Source organism: Phodopus roborovskii, unplaced genomic scaffold (assembly GCF_943737965.1).
Source record: "Phodopus roborovskii unplaced genomic scaffold, PHOROB, whole genome shotgun sequence".
NCBI classification, from domain to species: Eukaryota; Metazoa; Chordata; class Mammalia; order Rodentia; family Cricetidae; genus Phodopus; species Phodopus roborovskii.
The window spans coordinates 1795549-1820000 of record NW_026126645.1 but is presented as its reverse complement, the minus strand read 5'-3'; the positions used below and the strand labels follow the sequence as shown (position 1 = coordinate 1820000).

Below are 24452 nucleotides of genomic sequence, written 5' to 3'. Positions count from 1 at the left end.
ACCCATCTGCTTTGAGGCAGAACTCTGCACTACTCAGGGCCTCCCCTGTCCTCTGGGACTTGGAGGATCTCCCTCAAGACTCTCCTCTCTGGTCCCAGGTGGGTGACTCACCAAGGAGTTAGGAGGTACTGGTGGCTTGGTGATGTATTTGTAGCCTAGATAGCAGAGCAAGCCGACGAAGAAACCCATGGAGAAGAGCACAGCGCCTGAGAAGGAGTAGGCCCACGTCCGGTCTGCAGAAGAGGACAGGAGAAGCGTGTGTGAGGCTCGGAGGTGTCCGAGCCCCGTCCTGAGCAAAACTGATGTGACCCTCTTAGTCAAGATGAGTTCTTCACCGCCTTCTAGGGCAAAATGCATTGCTAGGGGTGCAGCTCAGTTGGTGGTGCCCTTACCTAGCATCCGGAAAGCCCTGGACTCAATAAAGCACCGAGTAAGTAGGGAGCGGACTGGAAATCTCAGCATCTTGGGGGGGGCAGAGACAGGATGGGACATTCAAGGCAATCCCCTGCCTGGTACAGGGTGAGTTCCAGGCTATTCTAGGCTATGTGAGAGATCGTGTCTTACAAACAAACGTGAGACAGGGAAGGCCTCTTTTCAGGTCTCTTTCCTCAGCACGGCTCCAACTCACATAGCCAGGGGCCTCAGCTGGTCACCGATGTCCCAGCCCACATGGCCAGCTCACTCAGACCCTACGTCTAGATACTCTCTAATCACTCTCTGGGCCTCAAGCATCTGTATGCTAGCTAGTCAGCAGGGGTGGGTGTGGGTGGGGTGGTGAGCCTGGTCAGGACACAAGCTTTGTCATAGGCACAGGGGCTTCTAAGTGTCAGATAGGGCGTGGTCTAGAAGGATCCAGAACAGTGCTTCTCAACCTGGGGGTCGCAAACAGGGGTTGCCTAAGACTGTCATAAAACACAGATATTTATATTATGATTCATAACATTCTCAAAATTACAGTTATGAAGTAGCAATGAAAATAAACTCATGGATGGGAGCCACCACAGCATGAGGGACTGTAATAAAGGGTCGAAGCATTAGGAAGGTTGAGAACTACTGAGGTGGAAATTCCAGACAGCTGTCGCTGTCCTGTTGTTAGCCTGAGTGACACCGGTGAAAGCCTGGGGAGGCACAGGCTGGTGGAAGCTCCAGTGACCGGCTGTTTATATTATCTGGGGTCCTGGGCCCCACATTGCCTGCTTCTCTTCATGACCTCCATGTGACCCCAGCTGGCTTCAGTGAGGGAGTCTGTTACCAGATATTGTAGAGATCTCAGAACCCTGACCTCCAGCCTTCTTCAGTCCAGGGCCTTGGGGGATCTGGGTCAGCCTGAAGTCATGGGCCGGTCCCTGTTACTGGCACCCCTGTTACTGCTACAGTGAGAAGAACGATGTGCATGTCTCTACACTATGGCAATGTTAGAGGAAGGCCACCACTCTGTGTACCAGGACAAGACAGGGACATGGACACCCTTGGCCCAATAGCTTTCCACCCATGTGGAAGCAGGGTGAGGAAATAATGATGACAACCTGAAAATGAGGAACAGGGACATTAGCGGTCTGTTTTGCTATCCATGAGCTGAGCATCCCCTGTTGTGCAGCCCTGTCTGATCTAGCATCTGAAGTAATAGTTGCTTGAGATTGTTATGCTTTACCTTTACCTGCATGCACAGGCTTGCCCAGCAAATCACCAGAACACACAGAAGGATGGGGATGCTTTCCTCTTCTAGGCAACAAGGATGATGCCCAGAGAAGTTCAGCGACTTGCCTAAGGTCACACAGCTCCTCAGTGGAAAGAGTATGACTTCAGAGTTTATTCCCACAGACAGTGTACAATCATGCCTCCGTTTGTGAAAGATAAAAAGGTAAAAAAACATTGAGACACCTTTCCCCCACCATGATGCTGGGATGATATTCTGTAACTCCCAGGCATCCTGAGGAAACAAAGAGGGGATTCTGGGATCTGGAAGAGGCCAAACCTAGACTAAGATCAAGGGCAGGATGGTTCACTCTGGAATGGAAGTGCAGAGTTAGCTGCTGTACACTAGATTGCAAGGTGAAGGTTAGAGTCAGGCAAATCTAACTGGGTTCACTGACCAGCTGTGTAGTCATGGACAAGTTACTTAAGAGCTGGAGTTCCTCTGTGTAAAATGAGGGTTATGCTACCAACATTTTGGGGGGAGGGTTGTTTTAAAAATTAAGTAATATGTGCATTGAAAGAATGCATAAAGCAGCTGACATGTTGGCATCGGAGTTGTTCGTAATTGCAGGAAGTGCTTGTAACATACTTTGTTCTTTAGGCCCATTGGAAAGAAACAGCCAAGAAAAGCAAGCTTCAGCTGAAAGCAGTGATGGTCTCAAGTCTCAGGAGGCTGAGGCAGGAGGATCAGGAGCTGGAGACTAGCCTTGGCTAAAACATAACAAAAAACCCAAACCCAAACAAAACCTAGTGTGACATGTGACATTGCAAGCCAGTTCATGTGAGGTCAAACGCATAGGAGGATGGGTGAGGAGTGGCCAGTCTGCTGTCCAGAAGCAGGGTGGGATGGGGAGTCTGGGGACAGATGAAACATATCCAACCAGGTCAGGGTGAAGGTCAAAGATCACATTATACATGGCCCAGCTTGGCACTCACAGAGTGGTTTCTGTTTCTAGCCTCCTGCTTGCCAGGTTCTATTCTGGTGCCTGGGTCCCTCACGAAGGAAGGGCATGCCCCATGCTATTGGCCAGGGCTGGTTGTCCTCCAGCTGTGTCTCCTGCCTGATAATGCCCTGGACTCAGGCAGAGAAGCCAGTGTCTTGCAGATTCTGATGGGCTGAGTTTGAGGACAGGACCATTTTTTTCACCCAGTGTCATACACTGTCATCCAATTCTCAAACTGAGTTCTGAGACATCCCCACCCGCTGACATCACCGTCCTGCTCTAACTGGCAGCTGGAAGCATGACAACTCTTCTAACTTGCTTGGGAACATAAGTCTAACCAAAGAGCAGATGCTCCAAAGCTTTCGATGGTCTGCTTCCCATGGTTAGGGATGGAACCCCAAACCTTGCCTATGCTCTGCTACTGAGCCATAACCCAAGTCCCGAGAACGTGCTAGAGGAAGGGCCATGCCAGTATCTCCCTGAGTAGATGACTCAAAAGTACACTGTAGCACAGTGGTTAGCACAGAGTCACTGGATTTGAGCCTCATCCCATCCTTCCCTTCTTGTGTGACCTTGGGTAAAATATGTAACCACTCTGAACCTGTTTCCTCTGCTGTAGAATGAAAGTAATTGGAGTACCTGTTCCCCAGACTATGAGGGAGTCCCAGTGACTAGTCCCTGGTCTGCTCAGCAGATATGCAAGCCATCATTATCACCATTATGGTTCGTTGGCTTTGAAGATATAAGGATCATTTTACCGTTTCTGTCCCCACCCCTGCACACCTCCTCCCCTAGTATACGCTCCTTGAGTTGGTAATGTACATGTTTGCTTTCCCAGAGTTTACACAAAGCTGGCCTGAAAAAAAGAAATTCAGGTGTTGGCTGAGGGTGGCGATTAAACAAACATTCACTAAGTGAACCTATTAGACAACTCAGCTGTGGATAAAAAAAGATCAATCTTACTATGATAACACCAATCTCCGAGGGTTCTCAGAGCACTGCCAAGCATCCCCTTGGTTACAGGGAGGGAGGAGAGGAGTTAAGCTGGGCACTCAGGAATCCTCCCCCACGGCCTCAGTTGGACTCACCAGGCAGTGTCTTCACTCGGCACATGTAGGGAGCACTCTCCTTGGACCACATTGGAGCCAAAATTGTGATGGCTCCGAGGAACTCTGTGTCAGGAGTCAGGCCAAGGAATTCATATTCTCTCTGTTTGCCTTCAAGGTGCTGAAATGGACAGAGAACCCAACATCACTGTACACTGTGACTGCACACACACACACACACACATACACACACAGACTCACATAGACACATACACAGACACACAGGCTCACGCAAACACACAGATGTATACAACACACACCACACACAGACAGATATATACACACAGGCACACACAGGCACACAGACTCACACAGACACACAGATGTACACACCACACACACAGACTCACAGACACAAACACACACAGACACACAGACTCACACAGACACAAAGATGTACACACCACACATAGACACACACAGGCACACAGACTCACACAGACACACAGATGTAGACACCACACATAGACAGATACACACACAGACACACAGACTCACACAGACACACAGATGTAGACACCACACACACACAGACACACACAGGCACACAGACTCACACAGAAACACAGATGTAGGCACCACACATAGACAGATACACACACAGACACACAGACTCACACAGACACACAGATGTACACACCACACATAGACAGATACACACACAGACACACACAGGCACACAGACACACAGATGTACACAACACACACACACACAGAAACACAGATGTAGGCACCGCACATAGACAGATACACACACAGACACACACAGGCACACAGACTCGCACAGACACACAGATGTACACATCACACACACACAGACACACACATGATGCACATGCTCATCCCTCATCCCTCTTCCTGACACTAAGATGACCCCATCAGCTGGCCTGACCCGCTGGTTCAGCTGGTGGCTCTTTGTTCTTTTATCTTCAATTCAATCAGCGTTCAAGCTCTTTGAACCTTTCACATAGAACCTGGTCTGTCATATCGTGACAGCCTACAGATACCAGCTGTTGCGGTGACAGCATGAGTGCCACCCCCATCTCTGCCTCTCCCCGGCTCCCTCCATTATCAACCCTGCCCCCACTTTTATGTTCCTCCACCCTTCTGCCCCTTCTGACCTGCAGTCCCCAGCCTGGACACTGCAGTGGCCCCTGGCCGGTCACTTGTCTCTGGCTTGGTCCCTGCCCACTGGTACATTCATCTTGATGCCACTGTCTAGATTTACAGTTCTCTCCTTCAGAGACTAGGCCCCAGACAACATCCCAGTCAAACCCCATCTACAGCTTCTCTGGCTCAAGGCTCTGAGGATGCAGGGCCCTGGGCCACTGGTGAACCCCTGACTTGAGTAAGCCAGGGTTTATTTCCTGCTCGTCTTTGTGGTGATAACTTGTGGGTTTCCTTCCCCAGGTTTCTCTAATTCCCTTGTCTTAGATCCCTCCAACTTGCCTGCCCCATGCCACTCTTGGGGGGTTCCTGTCAGCTCCTGTCACTCTGTGGCTAGGCCGCCTGTTTTAGCCCCTCAGTGTCATCCATGCCTTGTGAACTCTTCACCCATCTTTCTCTTTTTGGTCGCTTAATGATCTTGTCTGGACCTGTAGCCATCACTGTATGACTCTGAAGGGTCTCTGATGGACCTGCTGGGTGGCAGCAGGCAGGCAGGCACCCCTATGCCACACATCCCCATACCCATCCTTGCACTCCCAAACTTCACTCATCCTCTGTGGCAACAGCTTCCCTTAAAGCAGCAGGCCTTTTTTCCTCTCTGCACTTCAGCCATGCTTTCTCTTTTCTGGACACGAGAGGCCAAGGTTTAGTCAAGTGCCGGTTGATGGGGGAGGGCCCCAGGCTGGTAGGGACGGGGATAGCTTTGTGAAGTGGGTGGGGTATGTGGATATATTTCATAAATTACTCTTGTAGAGCTCAAACAACCAACCCTGAAGATGTTAAATATTCCTTGGTCCAAGCCCAGGGCAGTCACCAGGCTTTCCTTGTCTCCGTCTTGGCCTGGCCTGTGCCTGTCACCCTCCGACTTCCCACCTTGCTCTCTTCCTTTCATGTCTGCTCACTTTTCACCCTATTCTGGGGATGTATACCCTTTATGGGATGGACTGTCCCCCAAATAACAACTATTAACATGCCTATGACAGCTGGGTATGAGATGTCATACATAGGTTCATGTTTCAGCTGCTTGGTTCCCAGATGAGGGCAATATTTTTATTTTGAGAGGTTCTGGAAACTTCAGGAGGCAGGACTTGGCTGGAAGAAGTAGGTCAAGGGTCAAGGGGTGGGTCCTTGGAGATACTGTGTCCCTAACCCCTTCCTGACCCCCACTCCTGCTTTCATTTTTTATTTAAATTGTGTGTGTGTGTGTGTGTGTGTGTGTGTACAGGGTCTTTGGAAGCTGGAGTTACCTGCAGTTGTGAGGTGCCTGACTTGGGTGCTGGAACCAAACTTGAGATCTCTGTAAGAGCAGTGCACACTCTTAACCCCTGAGCCATCTCTTCCGTTCTGCTCCTCCCCTGCCCTCCCCTGCCCTCCCCTGCCCTCCCCTGCCCTCCCTCTCTCTGCTTTCTATTTTCTGTGTATGAAAAGCCTTCTCTGTAGTATGTTCTGGGCACCATGAATTCTGCCCAAGTGCACAGTCTTAGCAACCGCAGGCAGAGTCCTCTGGAGCCAAGAGCCCAAGAGAGAATTCTTCCCTTTAAGTTTTCCTGTCAGATATTTTGACATGGTGACGAAAAGAGATTAAATTAACCATCTACAGGAGGGAGTGCTGGGAGATGAGGGAGGAATAGAAGCAACCAACATTTTTAAGTGTCTTTTATCCTGAAGGTAGATTCCAACCTACACTTTGAGGGGTTGTGGGGAACACTCTGTGGAGGAGGCCCAGGATCTCTGTGTGAACTCAGCTCTACCCCTGCAGGTCTTCAAATACACACTGCATGTGTGAGGTAGCCTCCATGCCTAAATAAGATACACACTGCATGCTTGAGACAGCCTCCAAGCTTAAATAAGATTAAAAGACTGAATGGAGATGTCAGAGGGTAAAGTTCAGCCAAGTTAATGCAAAAACACCACAGAAAGTTGAGCATGGTGGCAGTCAGTCAGGAGGCAGAGATAGGAGGATTACTGCCAGTTTGAGGGCATCCTTAGTTAATAATAATAAGTTCCAGGCTAGCTTGGGCTACAGTGGGAGATTTTGTTAGAAACAAACAACAAAATCCACCCCCCAAAAAGAACAAAGACTAATCTACACACCCTTGGAGGTTATAACACAAGCCAGAGTCACTTCAAGGTGGCATTCATAATTTTTAGGCTATATTACAAAATGTACAAGGAAAACAAAGATTATGACCCCAAACATGACCAGAATGTTGGGATTAACATACAATAACTTTGAATCATCTATAATTCAAGTAAGTAAAAGAAAATATGTTCATAATGAATAAACAAGGACAGGTGAGGTGGCTCAGCAGATAATGGTGCTTGCTGCAAAGCCTGGGGATCTGAGTTCAATCCTCAGGATCCACCTGCAGGAAGGAGAGAACCAACTCCTGCATGCCCTCTGACTTGTGCCATGGGCACATTTACACATGCACAAAATGCAGCAAATAAATACATCTCAGCATGCTGTGGAACAACTACACCATGAATACGTATGTATTACTCCCATTGGTTAATCAAAAGCTGACAGGCAGGTAGCTCGATGGGAGGTTAGGTGGGAAAACCAAACTGAGAAAGATGGGAAGGAGGGCGGAGTCAGGAGAGACATCAGCCAGCCACTCAGAAAGCAAGATGCTAGGGGACAGGTAAAGCCCCAGGCTTTACAGAGACTAATAGAAATAGGTTAATTTAAATGTAAAACTTAGCTAGTAATAAGCCTGAGTTATTGGCTGAGCATTTATAATTAACATAAGCATCTGTGTGGTATTTTGGAAGGTGGCTGCTGGGTATTTGGAAACAGGTGGTCAGGACAGGAAACATCCATCTATATCAATAATGTATGGTAAATATAAATATGGAAACTGCAGAACTGAACAACACAATATCTGATTTAAAAAAAATGCGAAGCAACCTTAACAATGGTTTGGAAAGGAGAGGAAACAGAAACCTGAAGACAAATTGATGGGATGAGTTGTGGTAAGTGGGAAGGACAGTGTGCCCCTCTGTGGTGCTCGGAACCTCTGGACTCTGCACCTTAAAAGGATGACTTTAGGTCTGGGGGGGGGTGGCCCAGTGCTAGGGCTCATCTAGCACTTGTAAGGCTCTGAGTTCGATTCCACACATTACAAAAATGGAAAGAGGAGAATTAATTTTTATGGCATGGCTCAGGGGGTAAGGGTGATTGTCGCCAAGGCTGATAGCCTGAGTTCAAACTCGAGAGGTAAAAGGATAGAATCAATTCCTTCAAGATGTCTTGTGACCTCCACACAAGTGCTGTGACACATAAATGCCCCTACATGTGCACACATACATAAAATAAGCCTTAAAAGGAGTACACTGTCAGAACATTGTCTTCATAGATGCTTTTTAAATATAAAGACACAGGCTAAAGATAAATGGTTATAGGAAGGCGTGAGGGCTGGATAGATAGCTCAGACATTAAAGGCCAAGGTTTACAACAAAACCCCTGAGAGTTCGGTTCCCATGTCAGAGCCCATCTTTCCAGCTTCTCTTCTGGGGCCTGGAGAGATGGCTCAGTGGTTGGGAGCCCTCACTAATCTTGCAGAGGAGCCAGATTCAGTTCTCGGCACCTATATGATAGCTTACAACCATCCATAACTCCAGTTCCAGGGGATCTGATGCCTTCTTCTGATGTGATACATGTATGCCTTCACATGTGATACACAGACATGTGTGCAGTCCCATAGACATTAAATAAATCTTTAAATATGTATGTTTATGTATATACTGTGTACACTATAAGGAGACTGGAGCGGCAATATCCAAGTCAGATAAAGTGGGCTTCAACAGGAGACAAAAAGGGGAATTTCATCATGATTAGAGGCCAACTTATCAGGAAGACGTGATAGTCATGCAAGCATATGTTTAATAAGGGTTTCAAAATGGATGACAGAAAAATGCACACAACTAACTAAGGGGAAATACACTCATACGCCTAGTTGAAGAGTTCAGTATTCTCATTAGCTGAAAGAACAACACAGACGCCCCCCATCCCAATATCAGAAAAGATACTGATGTTGGGGGCTCCACTATCTAGTTGGTGTTTGTAGAACACACTACCCTACATCTCTGAACACACTTACTCTCTTCAGAAGATGACAGGCCATAAAATAAACCTTCACAAGTTCAAAAAGCCTAATTCAGATAGAGCAGGCTCACAGACAAGAGGCCAAATCAAATCAGAAATCAAGAATCATAAAATCTTTAGTCCAACCCAAATATTTATCAGACGGAACTGCTTTGATGACAAGGTAATCTCTTGCTGTTCCCATGACAACTGTAGAATTTTCCTCCACCACCTGTACCCCACGTCCTAACAGTCTCAAGCATGTCTCCCACAGTCTCTCCACACAGGAGGTTCTTAAGCTTCAAGGCGAGGGAAGAGTCCCCCTGTGGGATGATCACTACAATCCAGGTCTAAGACAGGCAGCTGGGAACATCGGCGCAGACTGGGAGGGGCCCCTGATGGTTAATCTCATCAGCTTGATTGAATTGAGAACCACTTAGGAGACCATGAGGCTGTCTCTGTGTGAGTGTGTGTGTGTGTGTGTGTGTGTGTGTGTGTGTGTGTGTGTGTGTATGAGGGTGTGTCTAAGAAGACGGATTGCCCAGGTTCTGACCTGTCGAATGGACTTGTAATTTGGTGGCTTCACTAGGAAGTGGTGAGAGGTGGGATGTGATCTTCTGAAGGACGGAGGTCACTGGCTATATGTCTCTGATGCCTGGCCTCTTCCCGTGTCCCCTGCTTCTGTGATCTGCATTGCTCTACTCTGCCACACCTCTCCTGCCTTGTCAGCTGACACCTTTGAGACTCCTTTTGTTCCTTAAGTTATTTCTGCCCCCCACCCCCCCAGAGCTGAGCTTTGAGCAAGTACCCAGGGAGGCTCTGATACCACTGGTCCAGGGCACGTGCGGGAAAACTGCCTCATGTGGCTTCACGCTGCAGCCACAGTGGCCAGCTTTGTGCTTTTGAAAATAAATACTGTACATGGTCCTGCTTCTCTTTCTGATCATGGTGCCACAATAAATGGAGGCTTTGCTGGCATCTATGAAGGTGCTGACCTTTGTCCATTAAGTAGCTTAACCTCTCTGAATCTGTGTCTTCTCACCCCAAAGACAGAGACACTGGCTCCCACCTATGGAGCTTTGGGGTGTGGCATGGTGAAAATAAGTGACAGCTTTGCATGCCTCAGAAAGTGGCATGGACACCCCAGAGTTTTCCAGTCTCTTAGGTCGTGCTGAGCTGACATGAAGTCTTGCCTGTTCCAATTCTTGTTTTAGCCTCTCCCCCACCCTCTAGGTTATTCACTCATTGAGGGATTTTTTTTTTCTTTCAGAACTGCAGAGGAGGAAATAAACATTCACCCAGCTGAGTCATGAATTAATGGTACATACTGGGAGCACACAAGCTCAGATCATTTGCATACTGTCTGCCACTTGTCAGTTTGACCTTTTGTTAGGGCCCATCGTAAGCCACTCCCTGCACACAGTTTCCCCAAACACTTCCAGGCTGACTTCAGGATTTTAATCTCTCTCTCTCTCTCTCTCTCTTTTAGACACAGTCTCACACAGGCCAGAGTGCTGTCAAACTTGTTGCCCAAGAATGGTCCCAAACTCCTGACCCTCCTGCCTCCACCTCTGATCTGGGATTAGAAGCATACACCACCCTACTTTGTTTCTATGATTTTGAGAACCAAACCCAGAGCTTTGAACATGCTAGGCAAGGACTCTCAAAGTTATGGCTACTATCCTATGACACCAACATTTCCTAAAGAAAATGACTGGGAGGTGGTGGCCCACACTAATCCCAGTATTTGGGAGGCGAAGGCAAGCCTAGACTCCATAGTGAGTTACAGGACAGCCAGGGCTACACAGAGAAAACCTGTCTCAAAAATCAAAAGAGAGACAGACAACAACTGGGACTATTAATAGAAATATATTGTTCTCTGGGATATTGCAGGATATTAGGCAAAAACAAAAACAATAAAGCTTTCTGAATTAGGCCCAGCGACGCATGCCTGTAATACTAGTGCTGATGCAGGAGGATTGCTATGACTTTTTAGTGAGTTCCAGGCCATCTTGGATTATAGAGTGTTACTCTGACTCAAACATACAAGCACCAACCAATGTACCCAACAAACAAAAGGAATCTGGTCCAATACATATGAAAAGTTTGCATGGTACAAAATTGAAACTTTGGTTCTGCAGGACTTGTTAAAGCCTGGAAGATGCTATATGATCCTACAGCCGGAGATCGTGCCTCATGATTCCACTAGAATTCTAGGAGCCCTACAAGGACATTTTTTTGGGAAGTGCCATTTTATACAATTATCATTTTTGCTGCAAGCAGCCCAATATTCTTGGGAGGGAAGGGGGTTCCCAAGAAGGCATGGGGTATGATCTATATTTACCATTTGGTAGGTGTGGTTGACTCGGAGTTCTAAGTGGTAGAACAGGTCACGGAAAATCTCCTCCAGAGTTAGCTGGTGGCCATCTTCCGAGCGGATGGGTGTGAACGTGGGGTGGATCAGCATCTGAATGGACCTCACTTTGGGGATACAGGTCACATCTGGTGGTTTGATAGTAGCTAGAAATGGGGAGAGAAAAAAAGCCCAGAATGATTTGTGGAGCAGCAACTAACTCAGCATCTGAGAAGAGGTCTTTGGGTAGCTGGTGTCAAAGAATGAGGCTGTCCAGGGGTGATAGAAGGTGGGTGGAAGGTACCCAGACTGGAAGGGTACTAACCCTTAGTTCTGCCTTGATGCATCCTAGCCCTGGCATCCCCAGTGTGAGTGTGCCCGGAATATCCTTCCCCTTAGACTACTGCGATGACAACTTCCGGGCCATCAATGGCTGATGCGTCCAGACAGAGTGTAAATAATGCCAGGCCCAATGCTAACACTTCTGCTCTCAAGACTTCTCTCTCAAGATGGAATTTTCCAAATGACTTTCACTGTTTTACAATACCTTAAAAGAAAAAAAAGCAAAACAATAGTGTGTGTGTGTGTGTGTGTGTGTGTGTGTGTGTGTGTGTGTGTGTGTCTGTCTGTCTGTCTGTCTGTCTGTGTGCATTTGGAGGCCAGAGGAGGATATTGGGTTTATTCTATGTATGTGGGTGTTGCTCACATGTCTGTATGTGCAATACATGTCTACCTGTTGTCCAAGGAGATTGAAAACTGAGTTCAGATGGTTGTCAGCTGCCATGTGGGTGCTTGGAATTGAACCTGGGTCCTCTGCAAGAGCAGCAAGGGCTCTTAATTGCTGAGCTAGCTTGCCAGTCAGACTGTTAGGTGTCTTGAGTTAGGAACCCTCTCTCACTGAACTGGAGGTTCTTCATTTCTGCTAGCCTGGCTTGGCCCATGAGCTCCTAGGCTCCACGTGTATCCACACTGCAGCAATGGGGTCACAGGCATGCTTACATTTCTACATGGGTGTTGGGAATTCGAACTGAAGCCCTCACAGTTACACAGCAAGAGCTGGCTGAGCCACGTCTCCGGCCCCTGCATACCTTTTTAATGATATAATGATTGCTATGGCTATTTCATTCATGGCAATGTGGGCACACAAAAATCTCTCATCCAGTTTCAGGAGTATGTGAATCTATTTTTGCACAAGTCTAATACTGATTTGTTGTCCTTCAAGGTTTAGAACAGCATAGCCAAAGAGTGTTTACTCCAATGAAGTTGGAAAGCAGAGCTACAACTGACAAGATGGCTCAGTGGTAAGGGTGCTCGCCACCAAGCCTGATGACTTGAGGTCCAATCCCTGGAAACCATGTGACAGAAAGAAAGAACAAACTCCCTAAAGTTGTCCTCTGACCTAAACGCACACAGACACATGTGTGAATACAAATAAACAATACATGTGAAAGAGAAATATTAAAAAAGAAAGAAAAAAATGGAGATTAATGTCCTCAAAAAGGAAAGGAAATTAGTATTCTACTGTGGAATGGGTTGTTTCATAGCTATGGGAAACCAGGGTGAGGAAAGTGTTTCATAGAATGGGCAAAGTTCATAACACTGCTATATGGACAAAAGGAGTTCCAAAACTAGAATTTGACTCCAGATCAGGAGGCTGAGGCAGAATCCCCCCATCAGATTGGCCCATGTGCATGTCTGTGGGGCATTTTCTTGGTCCAGCCCACTGTGGGTAGTGCCATCCCTAGGCAGGCAGGCCTGGGCTGTATCAGAAAATGAGCTGCATGGGAACCTATGAGCAAGTCAGAAGGCAGATTTCCTCCATGGTTCCTGCCTTGAGCTCCTGCTTTGAGAGTGTCCCTTAGTGATGAGCTGTGATCTGGATATGCAAGCCTTAGATAAGCCCCTGCTTCCCTTTTGGTCAGTGTTTATCACAGCAACAAAAGCAAACTAGGACACTACTATTTTGAGATTAGCATGGGCAATAAAGTGATGTCCAAGCCTGGTAGCACTACAGACTAAGAGCCTGTCTCAAAACACAGGGAATTGTGACTTCATAAGTCAGTTGATATCACCACATGCTTAGTGTGTGTACAGGGTTTGGCACCTGGTATTCATTCACTCACTCATTCATTTATTCATGGATTCATTGGTTGTATATGGAGCTTCTTCTATGTACCAGGCACTCTGCTAATGGCTTGGAACACAGTGGGACCCATAGACTGTCCTGGAGCTCATGTCTTTGTCGGGGAGATTGAGAATACACATAAGCAAACACAGTCTTTGTCAGTTGTGACCTGAGCTGTGAAGACATGAACAATGGCACAGGATCTCTCAGTGTCTGTGGGGATTGGTTCTGGATTGCCTCACCAATGCACAAATCCATAGTTCTTAGTCCATTGTGTAGAGTGGTCCAGTATTGTTCTTAACCTAAACACAGCCCTTGTATACTGTTAACAGATAATGCCTAATACTGTGTAAGTGCTATGTAAACAGTTGTGTATCGCCCAGATAGCAAGGACAAGAATGTGGACAGACTATGCAGATGCAATATTTTTCATTTGCATTTGGTTGGATCAGAGGGCCACTGGGATGGAGAATAAGTAAAGATAAAGAACAAGTACAGATCTCAGCTGGCTTTGACTGGCTGAGATCATGTGGTCAGGGCTGGAGGCTGGGCCTCTCTTTGGAGTCTATATTGAGCTAAGCCCTCAGACCTGGGGAGCACTGTAGGTACAGAGGCAGGGGCCAGCAGAGAATGGGACTCACTGAATACAGAGTGTTTCATCCATGGACTGGGCTAGGCAGGACTGGCAGGACCAAGGGAGGAACTGGATCTTATCTAAGGCTCACCAGCACAAAAAGAGATGGCAGGCTTTAAATCTGGGAGGATGGGCAAGGGGTATTAGGAGAGTGGAGAAATGAATTAGGAGCCCTGGCTATGGTGGTGGGGCCTCCTATAACCTAGGAAGCTTTGAGTAGAGGTAGAGAAAAGAAACAACCCCCTGGGGTGTGCCCTGACCCGGGAATACCTCCCCTGAAAGGCACTTCCCTTAGTGCAGAATCTTGCTGGGTCCCCATCCACTCCAGAGATCTGAGAACTCCCCCTTCATCCCAAATGCACATGTCATCCTCTCCCCTCACCCCAGATGTACAGGCTAGCCTCTCCCCACTCCAGATATGCAGGCCAGCCTCTCCCCTCATCCCAGATGTTCAGGCTAGCCTCTCCCCACTCCAGATATGCAGGCCAGCCTCTCCCCTCATCCCAGATGTACAGGCTAGCCTCTCCCCACTCTAGATATGCAGGCCAGCCTCTCCCCGCTCCAGATGGGCAGGCCAGCCTCTCCCCTCACCCCAGATGTACAGGCCAGCCTCTCCCCATTCCAGGTGTGCAGGCCAGCCTCTCCCTCACCCCAGATGTGCCTCTCCCCTTCCCGAAGTGAGCAGGCACCCCGCCTTACTGTGTTGCAGTGAGCTGAAACGGTCAGTTTTCTTGCTGTCATGTTTCCTTCCTGGGCTGACAGCCGTGACCTGGGCATAGTAAAGTTCGGTGAGGTTGCCCGTCTCCATAGTCAAGTTGCAGTACTTCTGGGTGGTCCGCTGGCAGCCTGCCTTGGCCAGCCACTCTTTCTCTCCGTACCTGTAGGTGAGGGCACACAGGGTGCAGAGTAGTTTAATAATGATGATAAGGGCATCTGATATTTACTCAACACCAAGGCTGTCTGTGTGGACAGTAAGGTCAGCTCTCACAGTAGTCTTTATAGGTAAGGATGTACCTCAGGGGAGGAAGCTGCACTCAGAGGAGAAGACTGTGATCAAGGGTTTGAAGTGGACATATGATGACTAGACAGAACCCTGACAGTTTGAGTCCATATTCTGCCACCCAGCCCTTTCACAAGCACGGTGAGCCCTAATTTACAGGTGGGAAGACAGAGGCTCAGACACAGGGAGCGACTTGCCAGATGTTGAAATGGCAGGACTAAGAAGGGACCTGGGTTTTGTGAATGCAGAGTCAGGAGGAGGTTGGGTTGCATGAGATACCTGCCTCTTATACTCCACGCTGTAGACGGTGTCTGGGGTGCTGTCTGGTCCACTGCCCCACGTCAAGATGTTTTCAAAGTTCCTGGACTGGAATCTCACGTATTGAAGGAGTCTCGCTGTGTCCTCAGTAGTGCGAGCTGCAGGAGTCAGGGGGAGGCCGTGGGTTTGTAGGCTGAGGGCTCCCATATTCAAGGAGAGGGGCTCCTCACTCTCCGGTGTTGCTCCCTGCTCCCACACATCCCTCCCTGCTCAGTGAGCTATGGTTTACCCTGCACGACATACGCCATTTAGGTGTTCGGGTCACCATCTTCTGAGATCATCCCCACTCCTGTGCATATGACACAACTACCTAATTCTAGAACTTTTTCATTATACACAAAAGGAACTACACATTTGGTGATTACAGCTCATCCCTCCACAGCCCTGGTTCCTGGCAATCACAAATCTCTTAGAGTTTTCCAATTCTAGATTTTCATTTATTTTACAATCTGGCTTTTCCCTGTGTCTGGCTTCTTTCATTCAGCAGGTTGTCAAGTTTCATTTACAGCATGCATCAGTGTTTATTTTTTATGACTGGATAATATTCTACTGTATGTATATACCACATTTTGTTTATCTATCATGGTGGACATTTGGATTTCCAGCTTTTAATTTTTTAACTGTTTTGAATAATGCTGATGTGACCATTTGTGGGGAAAAAATTAAATGGACATGTTTCCAATTCCCTTTGGTATGCACCTAGAGTGGATATAATTTCATATATAATTCTCTTGGGTATACATGTTGGTAGCTCTATAATTCTGTCTGACTACCTATCCATCCATTCATTTATCTACCTACCACAGTGCTGAGGATGGAACCCAGGGTCTCAGGCATTCATTCTGTCACTGAGCCTTGGCCTTCTTTATTCTTAACTTTTAAGGGAATTACCAAGGGGTTTCCTGAAGCGGCTACAGTGCATTAAATTCTACCCCCCCCCCCACTCCCAGCAGTAACCGAGCTGTCAGATTTACACCCTTGTGAATACTTACTGTCTCATTCACTTTTTGTTGTTGATGTTTTGGTTTTGTTTGGTTTTCAAGACAGGGTTTCTCTGTGTAGCCCTGACTCTCCTGGAACTCACTCTGTATACCAGGTTGTCCTCGAACTTACAGAGATCCACCTGCCTCTGTCTTCTAAGTGCTGGGATTAAAGATGTGTGCCACCACTGCCTGGCTCATTCACTTTTTAACACTGAGGTTGGTATTCTTAATCTTATTTTAGAGTTCTCCAGGTAGAAGCCTAAAGGCGGCATGTGTCTGAAGCCAATCCTTTCACCCAGTAGTGGAGAAGGTAGTGTGAATTCTTTCCATGTCAGTCCCCACCTACTAGCCTTGTAGCCTCCATGGACAGCAAAGACACCTTCTGTACTGAGGCCTTGTAGGAGGCAGGAGGCTGACATATGGGCAAGGTCACCACAGGGGAAATTGTTTAAACAATTTGATCTTTGTTTCCTTAAGTTTAGAATGGGGACAATTTACCTTACTTAGCAACAGATAATGATGACAACAGCAGCAGCTGATGCCCGGGAGGGACATGGCAGCTGCTAACCACCAGCCCAAACCTCTCTACTCACTGAACACTCACCCTATGAGATAGTGGCTGCTGCTGTTCCTATTTCATGAATGAGAGAAACCGAGGCTCATCCAGGGCTACTGACCAGTGCCACGGTTAGCATTTGACAGGGTCCCAGGGCTACAAGGACGGCTCATCTGAGCAGTGGGGCACGGTCTGTGAAGGTGACCAGCACTTCATAGGACCTGCCTGTCCTGGGCATAAGAGAGGGGCTGGAAAAGCAGGAGTGTGTGTGGGAAGGAGCATCCTCCTCTATTTCTGCTAAGTGGGTGTCGGTGATCTGAGTCCTGGCAGGGGATCGGTTCAAGGAAGATGGGAGGGGAGAGAAGGGCAGAAGACAGGCTAAGGAATTCGTGACTGAGGCTAGGGGTGGAGTTGAGAGACAGAGCAGGGCTTAACAGGCATGAGGCTCTGGCTTCAACCCCTAGCCCCCAACCCCCAACTCCAAACTAAAATGAATCCTGCCTGCCGGCCATTGTTTCTAACTCAGGCATTTTGCTCAGCTTTAGACAAAGCAAAGACCAGACAGGCTTGGGTCCCAGGGTAACCATGGAGGGGCTTGCTGCCTCTGAAGCAATGTCCTTGTGGGTGAAGAGCCTGGGCCTTATAGAACCCTCCCCTCAGTCCAGACCCCGCCTGTGGTGAGGAAGAAGGGGCGGGTAATACAACCAAGGTACTCCAGTTCTGAGCATGCTCAGAACAGCCTGGTTGGCGAGGGTGGGAAAGGGACAGGTGCCGAGCTCTCAGTGGAGGCCTTGAGGACAGATGCCTTTGATGTGTCTGTGCCTTCCTCCCCCACATCTGACTACAGCCATGAGAGGAGAGGGTAGCTATTCCTACAGTCCAAGTCTACAGGGCTCTTTCAAGAGAGACCTGTGTGCTTCCCGGGGTGAGGGTGCGCAGATGATCAGAACAGCCCATCCCTGGTACTGCAGGTCCCCTGGTTACACCTCCCTGAATCTGGGTCAGTCTGGGACAGCAGCTGTGCTAACCTTTGTTTTCCAGGCTTCACCACAGTGCACACAGTGGGTCCTTGGGGACAGTGCTCGAGTATGGTGGCTGTGCTGCTGCTATGTGGCTAACTGTCTGCTTGGATCCTGGGCTGGGCAGGCTTGAGGCTAGTTCTAGAGTTCTCTGTTGAGGCTGGATCTGAGGCTAGGGGCGAGAGACCAATAGGAAGAAGACAGACTTAAGCAGTGGCTTCTGTGGGGGGGGGGGGCATGGGGTGAGCCCTGTGCAGAAGAGAGAGAAAGAGCAGGTTTGAGAAAAGGCTGGGGTCTGTCTGGGTGAGCTTAACCTTTCCTAGACTCTGCTGCAGACTAGGCTGCTACTGGAGACAGTCCTGGGTAGGATGTCTGGGCTGGGAGAGGCTGGGAGCACCCTGGACAAAAGAATTGAAGAGAAGCAGGGTGGCCGGGGACTGTAGTGGGCTTTTCTGACGTGGGCTAGGTGGTCTTGGCAGAGCTCCTCCCAACTCAGGGGGCCAGTGAGACCTCTCTCCGCTCCTTTCCCTCTTTAAGTCTGTCTGTTTCCCCCCTCCCGCCTGCCTGTGTCATTCCGGCACTTCCTGGTTGAAAGTCTACATTGTGAAACCCCGGGAAAGGAGGAGATGTATGGTGGGGAGTCTGGCTGTCTGGCCACTTTATAAAAGACAGGTTTCACATTTGTGCGGAAAAACAATGTATCAGCTGGTGCGGGAGCTAAGGAAAGAACACATAGCCTGACATGACCTGGAGGTGGCCTGAGAGCTGGGGTGGGAGCCCGTGTCTGCGTGTCTGGGGCTAATGTTGGGGACCTGTCACCTCAGGGCTCCTTTCTGTGCCCCCCGCCCTCTTAAAGCGTCAGGCGATCCACAGCTCCACACCACAACTTGTGGGATGTAAGAGAACACACTTTTGTTGGGGGGTTGCTGCTTCTCATCTCCACAGCCCCTCACAGGCAGGGTTGTGAGGAAGTCCTGCTGATGCTAAGGGCCGGTCTGTACTGTTTGGAGAGAGGAGCCAGAGCAGGCTTGTCTCTTCAGGGAATGAATTCTACACTAGGCAAGAAGGTCTAGGAGACGGCTGGACCACTTCCATCATGCCTAAGCTCGGACTTCTGAGAGAGGATCCCCCATCTTATGTGAAGTTCTCATGGGTATGAACCCCAAAATTCCCTTTTTGGACTTTGCGTGAGTCCTTAGTCTCATTTATATGGGCACTCTGTTGTTTTAGTGCAGCCCACCTGGCCACTCTTGGTTACTGGTCCAGCCAGAGTGGCCTGAGGAGACATGGACAGAGGCAGTGACCTAACTCCAGCTTTGTCTAGCCTGTCTCCCCATCTTTGGTCAGAAGCTGAACATGAAGTGGTACCCACCCCTGGGCCAACTCTATCTACTGGGGGAGGGGGACTCGGCACCTCTATTTCAGACGGCTGGCCAATGCCTGTATACTTGAAGGTCGGTTGAGTCCCTTCAGGAAGCCAGGGTCTAGGGTACTCTATTGTCCCCTCCAGCTACCTGGAGTAGGTCATCTCTATCTCCAGAAAAACCTGGCACCCTGTCCAGTGTCAGCAAGGAAGAAAATGAAACTGGGTGTTATGAGGCTCTTGGGGCACGAGGAGGCAAATATGCTCCCGGGCTATTGGGGTAGGGGGAATTGAGGGCAGATTAGGAAGCACTCACCGGCTAGGGATCCCACAGCAAGGAAGGTCAGTAGTGTCTTCATTGGGTCCTGCCAAGGGCCCCTCTGGGCCTCGGCTCTGGACCCTGCAAGGAGGCTGGGCTCTGTGTGAAGTCTTGCTGCTTTGGCAGCTGGCTCCGCCCTGCATAAGGCGGGGAGAGTAGAGTAGGATCTAGGCCCGTGGGGGCAGGGGTACAAAGGTGCCTAGTCTGGTGCTGAGGAATTCCAGGGCCTGGGTGAGATCCAAGGGAGGTTCCCTTCTTGGGTACAGAGGAGGCATCAGCAGCAGAAAGGCTTGTTTATCTGGTCTGGTGACTGATTCATCCCAAGGCCCCTGGTGGTGTATCAGCGCACTGAGAGATAGGAAAGGCAAAGCCAAAATACAGTCTTCTCAGATAGCAATTGGCACAAATCAAAGCCTGCCCCCCCATAAATATCTTCTGTCTTAATAATTCCATTACAAGAAGATTTGTCCTGAGGAAAAGAATGGGACAGGTGAGGGGACAAATCAGCGTGTTTCTTCAGCAATGTTTCCTTGGCTTAATTCTGGCTGGTGGAAACGCCCCTATTCTGTACCTGTGCTTATCCCTCAGGCTGAACAGGGACCTTGGAACAGTCTCCTCCTGGCAGGGCTGCTGAGGTGGGAAGCCCTGGCATTTTTTTTTTTTCCAAGACAAGGTCTCTGTGTAGCTTTGGAGCCCGTCCTGGAATTTTCTCCATAGATCAGGCTGGCCTCAAACTCACAGAGATCCACTCTGCCTCCTGAGCACCGGGATTAAAGGTGTGCACCAACACTGCCTGGCAAACTTAAATTTGAATCTTGGATGAAGAATCTATAAAAAGTAGAGGGAAACTGGAATGGAGATGACTCAGTGGGTTGATTGTTTTCAAGCAAGCATAAAGACCTGCATTCACACCCTCAGAACCTCAGTGAAGCTGGATGGATGTTCAAGTCCAGTGTCTGTGATCCCCGCACTCCTATGGGTGGATGGGAGACAGAGACAGGAGAATCTAGGGACACTGGTGGTCCATCTAGTCTGTGGATGCAGCAATGAGCAACAAGAGATGCTGTCTCAAGGAAAATGGAAGCAAGTGCAGATACTGAGGCTGTTCTCCACACATACATGTCAGCCCCACTCACATACATGCACAGAGGAAAAGGTATTAATAAGAAAGGGGGTTATTCTAATGCATTAGAGAGGCCAGAATCTGGCAGTACTACAGGACTTTAGATTGGAGCAGTGAAGGCTGAAACTTCTTCCCTAGCTCTTATTCCACCTTGAAGAGCAGTCCCGGACAGCAGTATCCAAGGAAACAAAGATGGACTTCATGGTAACAAAGGTGTGTGTGTCTAAGTTTTCTCCTTCTGGTTGGGCATCAGAGATGATGGGAGAAGTCTATTTGGGCTAGGTTTAGTGTGTACATGATAAAGGACCCTGCCCTGAAGCACATTTGCCTGGCCCCATTATCAGCTGCAGACCAAGGGGATCAAACCCACCCTCCTCACATGAAAACATAGTAAGTTACATTGGGTTAAGCCCTCAGTCCTGGGATTGGTGTTTTAGATAGAATGGGTCCTGGTATATGAATTTGTGTTTCGTCTCCCTTCCTTCCTTCCTACCTTCCTTCCTTCCTTCCTTCCTTCCTTCCTTCCTTCCTTCCTTCCTTCTCCCTTTCTTCCCCAAGACTGGGCTTCTCTGTGTAGCTACAGAGCCTGTCCTAGACTTCGCTCTGTAGACCAGACTGGCCTCAAACTCCCAGAGATCTACCTGCCTCTGCTTCCCAAGTGTTGGGGTTAAAGTTGTGCACCACCACCACCCAGCTAATTTTCCTTTTTGTATGATAATTTAGCATGGAACCGCTGCTAAAGTTATGTAACCTGAGAGCCAAATACACACTATCCATCACTTGTGGAAATTACGTTCCTTGGGTTTGCCAGCTGCCTCCTGATAGGCTGAGCTCATGCCAGGCCCTGGAGGCACACTGGAGAAGTCAGGAATTTCTCACTCACTGTGGCCCTATTTGGGTGACACCTCAGTAGTGACTGTGTCTTCACTGAGACTCTTCCAACTTCATTTTTCTAGGTCTATCATGTGACCGGCCCTGGTACTGTCTTACTTTGTTAGCCATGGCTGTGATAACACCATGGCTAAAAGCACCTCAGGGAGAAAGGACTGATTTAGCTTACAGGTTACAGACCATCGTTGAGGAATGCTAAGGCAGAAACTCACGCAGGCCAGGGACTGGAGGCAGGAGCTGACAGAGGTCATACAGGAGTGCTGCCCATTGGCTTGCTCAGCTGCTTTCTTATGGAGCGCAGGACCATCTTGCTTGTCCAGGAGTGGCACTGCCCACCGTGAGCTGGGACTTCTCATACCAACCATTCATGAAGAAATTGTTCTTCAGGACGTAATGATGGAGCTATTCTCTCACTGAGATTTCCTCTTCTTGAATGACCCGTCTTTATGTCAAGTTGACAAAAACAAACAAACAACAACAATAAATACAAACCCCAAACCACAAAAAGAACAACAACAAAAAACTCAAAATAAAACCCCAAACAGAAAACCCCAATTGAGCAGTACAGGTACCACAGTTCCTTTTGTCTTATATTTGGAAGGGTGGAACAGCACTCTTCTGTGGAATGCTGGCTGCTTCCCAGTTATGGCTGGACCCACAGTCTCCTGCCCCTTGAGAACCAACCCTTTTGTAGTAAGTCCCTTGGGAATGGGCCCTGGTGGAGAAGGGGGATTGAGTGGGAAGACTACATCTAGAGGGCTGGGTTACAAATTGCCAAGAAGGGCCCAAAGGTGAGAGGAGACAGTGGGAACCAAGGTAACTGGCCAAGAGGACAAGTTATAGCCACACCAGATCCGTGGAACAGGAAGGCTTTCCTTGGGGTCCCTGGGGTGCAGGAGAGGAAAGAATCTTGTGGTGGGATATTTGCATACAGATATATTGCTGTAATAAGTGTAATAAAGAGCTTAATAACCAATGGGTAGGTAGAAGGTATAGGCAGGACTTCTGGGCAGAGAGAGAATTCTGGAAGAAGAAAGGCAGAGTCATCTGCCAGACTTGGAGGAAGCAGGTTGGGCAGTATGAAGATGAGGTAATGAGCCCCGTGAAAGAACATAGATTAAAAAATATGTGTTAATTTGAGTTACAAGAACTATTTAGGAACAAGCTAAGCTAAGGCCAAGCTTTCATAATTAAAACAAGTCTCCACGTCATTATTTGTGGGCTATCAGTCCCAACAAGAAAGTACTACTATAGAACCTGATGAGGTCCCCTAACTCTGATTGTCTTGTCTAGGTCTACACAGGAATGAAGGGGATGTGTCCTAATTAGCATCAGCTGTGGGCTTGGCATAGCCTAGAATCAACTGAGGGAGTTGCATTTAAAGGATTGCCCAGCTCAGATTGGCCTGCGGCAATGTCTGTGAAAGACTGTTTGGTAGATGATTGATACAGGAGAGCCCAGTCCACTGTGGGCGGTACCATTCCTAGGCAGGTGGGCCTGGGCTGTGTGAGAAAGCTAGCTGAGCATCAATCAGGACTTCAGTGATAGACTGTGACCAGGAAGTGTAAACTGAAATAAATGCTTTTTTCCCCAGGTGGTTTTTTGTTACTGTGCTCATCACAGCAACAGAAGGCAAACTAGAACAGAAAATAAGATGTTAAGGAATTTGGGGGCTGGCAAAAGGACTCTGCAGGTACAGGCACTTGCTGTTCAGCCAGATGACAACCTGAGGTGGATCCCTGGGGCGTATATGGTGGAAAGAACCAACTCCTACAAGTTGTCTACTGAACCTTGCACTCAGGTGCCGTGTCACACATTGCCCACACAAACAAACAAATAATGTAATTTAAAAATAAATTGGAAGCATTATTTTGTGTGTTTGGGAGAAATATAGAAAAAGACAGAAACACAGGGAGACACAGAGAGACAGACAGACAGACAGACAGACACACACACACACACACACACACACACACACACACACACACACACAGACAGACACACAGAGGGGGTGGGAGAAGGAGCCCACAAGAACAAGAGGGTACTCTATGTCTCAGGCTTTGGTTAAACGAATTAACAGTGTTTCTCTCCAAAGTAAGATGTGGTAATTAATCTTCACTGTCAAGTTCATTGGATTTAGACTCACTTTAATGACTGAATAAGAATGGCCCCCATAGGCTCATCTATTTGAATTGCTTAGTCACCAGGGAGTAGAACTCTTTGATATGATTAGAAGGTTTAGGAGGTGTGGACTTGTTGGAGGAAGACTGTCACTGGGAGTGGGCTTTGAGCTTTCAAAAACACATGCCAGGCCCACACCCCCAATCTCTCTCTCTCTCTCTCTCTCTCTCTCTCTCTGTCTCTTCTTCTCTCTCATCAGGATGTAGCTCATGCTTGCATCTCACTAACAGTAGCTAGCAGGACCAATGTGTCATATTTTCCTCTGGGGTCCAGGCTGTGAGGAAAAGCCCTTGTTTTCTGTCTGATGTCTCCCCACTCCTCCCTTTAGCTTGCCTTTGGGCCTTTGCACAAGATGTTCCCATTGCCTTCCCTGTCTAACTCTTGTTCATTGTTCAAATCTTCCTCCTGGAAAGCTACACTGTGTGAGGGTCCTGTCTGCTGTAATCACTGTTTCCTGAGCCCAGAGAGCATGCCACTATTTTCTGTTCCCTTAGTGCTGACTTGGGGCGCAGACCTGAACTGAGCTTTCCTGCATCTTTGCCTGTGGGCTGACACAGGGCAGATGACAGGTAATATATGTTGATTGAC

The 24452-nt window shown here is 48.3% G+C and overlaps 1 protein-coding gene across 1 annotated transcript in view; it reads right to left on the bottom strand.

The window, feature by feature from the left end:
* Il22ra1 (interleukin 22 receptor subunit alpha 1) overlaps positions 1 to 19921 on the bottom strand; it is a 22925-nt gene extending 3004 nt beyond the window's left edge. Inside the window, exons 1-6 of the mRNA XM_051173693.1 lie at positions 19667 to 19921; positions 15395 to 15527; positions 14811 to 14989; positions 11344 to 11519; positions 3728 to 3866; positions 112 to 233 (exon numbers count right to left, since the gene is read on the bottom strand). Coding sequence (XP_051029650.1) covers positions 112 to 233; positions 3728 to 3866; positions 11344 to 11519; positions 14811 to 14989; positions 15395 to 15527; positions 19667 to 19709 — 792 coding nt within the window. The 5' untranslated portion in view covers positions 19710 to 19921. The remainder of the gene's footprint in view (positions 1 to 111; positions 234 to 3727; positions 3867 to 11343; positions 11520 to 14810; positions 14990 to 15394; positions 15528 to 19666) is intronic.
* Between the last annotated feature and the right edge of the window lie 4531 nt (positions 19922 to 24452).